The 1,764-nt window shown below is 69.4% G+C and overlaps 1 protein-coding gene across 1 annotated transcript in view; it reads right to left on the reverse strand.

Annotated features, from left to right (window-relative positions):
* The window catches only part of LOC112977400 (tumor necrosis factor receptor superfamily member 16-like), a gene marked incomplete at its 5' end in the record, with an annotated part of 1,964 nt that extends 254 nt beyond the window's left edge, over window positions 1–1,710 (reverse strand). Inside the window, 4 exons of the mRNA XM_026089722.1 lie at window positions 1–154; window positions 1,030–1,175; window positions 1,276–1,453; window positions 1,551–1,710. Coding sequence (XP_025945507.1) covers window positions 1–154; window positions 1,030–1,175; window positions 1,276–1,453; window positions 1,551–1,710 — 638 coding nt within the window. The remainder of the gene's footprint in view (window positions 155–1,029; window positions 1,176–1,275; window positions 1,454–1,550) is intronic.
* Window positions 1,711–1,764: the final 54 nt, after the last annotated feature.

A 1,764-nucleotide genomic window follows, 5' to 3' on the forward strand; every position in this document is an offset into this window, starting at 1 on the left:
CGGGCGAAGGCGCCCACCGCTTCGTCCTCGTAGCCCAGGCGGGCGGCCAGCGCGCGCCAATCGCCGCCGGGGCCGCCGCTCTCCAGCAGCCGCTCGAGCTCCTCGCGCCGCGCCGGCGCCACCGCGCTGTAGGGTCGGCCCTCGGGTCGGGGTGCTGCGGGGATCGGAGGGGGGGGACACACATGTGGGCACCCGTGGGATGGGGGGGCTGTGCCCACGGTTGCTCCGGGAGCCCCCCCGGGGTGGCCGGCCCCATCCGGGGGCTCCCTAGGGTTGTGCGTGCTCCCCAACTCCATCCAGGTGCTCCCTGGGCATGGGTGCTCCCCAACCCCTTCTAGATGCTCTCTAGGGACATGGGTGCTCCCCCACCCCATCCAGGTGTTCCCCAGGACATGGGTGCTCCTTGGGACATGGGTATTTCCCAGGACATGGGTGCTCCCCAACCCCTTCCAGATGCTCTCCAGGACGTGGGTGCTCCCCAAACCCTTCCAGATGTTCTCCAGGGACATGGGTGCTCCCCCACCCCATCCAGATGCTCCCCAGGATGTGGGTGCTCCCCAGGACATGGGTGCTCCCCAAACCCATCCAGATGCTCCCCAGGACATGGGTGCTCCCCGGGACATGGATGTTCCCTAGGACATGGGTATTCCCCAGGACATGGGTGCTCCCCAACCCCTTTCACATGCTCCCTGGGACATGGGTGCTCTCCACGGCAGGGGTATTCCCTAGGACATGGGTGTTCCCAGGCCATGGGTGCTTCCAACCCCATCTGGATGCTCCCTCACCCCAGGTGCTCCCCAAACCCATCCAGGTGCTCCCCAGGACACGGGTGCTCCCTAACCCTGCCCAGGTGCTCCCCAAGGCATAGGTGGCCCCTGGGCATGGGTGTCCCTCAACCCATCCAGATGTTCCCCGGGCCATGGGTGCCCCCCAACGCCACCCCTCTGCTCCCTGGGCCATGGGTGCTCCCCAAGCCCCATCTGGATGCTTCTGTCCCCCCCAGAACCAGGTGCCGGAGCGAAGGCTCACCCTTGCCGAGCTGGTGGGGCTCCTGCAGGCTGTGGGTGTCGAGGAAGACGCCGCTGTCGCTGTGCAGCTTCTCGCCCTCGGGCACCGGTCCCAGCTCCCCGGCCCGCGCTTTGGCCAGCTGCTGCTTCTGCTTGCAGGTGTGCCAGCTGCGGGGACAGCGCCGTCACCCGCCCCGGCCCGGATGCCTGGGTCCCATCTGCATGCAAGGGGGGGAGGGGGAAGCCCCCACGTTGGGGGTGCACCTACCACTTGAAGGCCACGTAGGCCAGCAGCCCCACCACCACGGCGGCCAGGATGGAGCAGTAGACGGGGATGATGTTCTTGCCGGCGTCCTCCTCGGGCGCCGCGAACTCGGAGGCGGCAGCGGCGGTGGCCGAAGCGTTGGGCGCCGCCGGGACCCGCTTGAGGATCTGCAGCTCCTTATCTGCCGGCGGGAGCACGGAGGCCATCACAGTGGCCTCTGGGCGCCGCCTGCCTCGGTTTTCCCTCCCCTCGCCCCAAAAAACCCGGGTGCCGCTTACCCATGCAAAGGGTGTCGGAACGGGGACCGCAAGGGCGCAGCATCACTTCTCCGGCGCCGCAATCCGGTCGGCAAGGCCGGCACGGCGCCTCGGCGCTCCGCTCTTCCGAGAAGAAACCCGGCGGGCATGGCCGGCATTCGGCGTCGTGCGCGGGGCCGCAGGGCCGCGTCGCCCCGTGGCCCGGGCCGCAGGGTCGGCAGGGCGAGCAGGGGGT

This window comes from Apteryx rowi, unplaced genomic scaffold, assembly GCF_003343035.1.
Source record: "Apteryx rowi isolate R43461 unplaced genomic scaffold, aptRow1 scaffold_83, whole genome shotgun sequence".
In the NCBI taxonomy this organism is placed as follows: domain Eukaryota; kingdom Metazoa; phylum Chordata; class Aves; order Apterygiformes; family Apterygidae; genus Apteryx; species Apteryx rowi.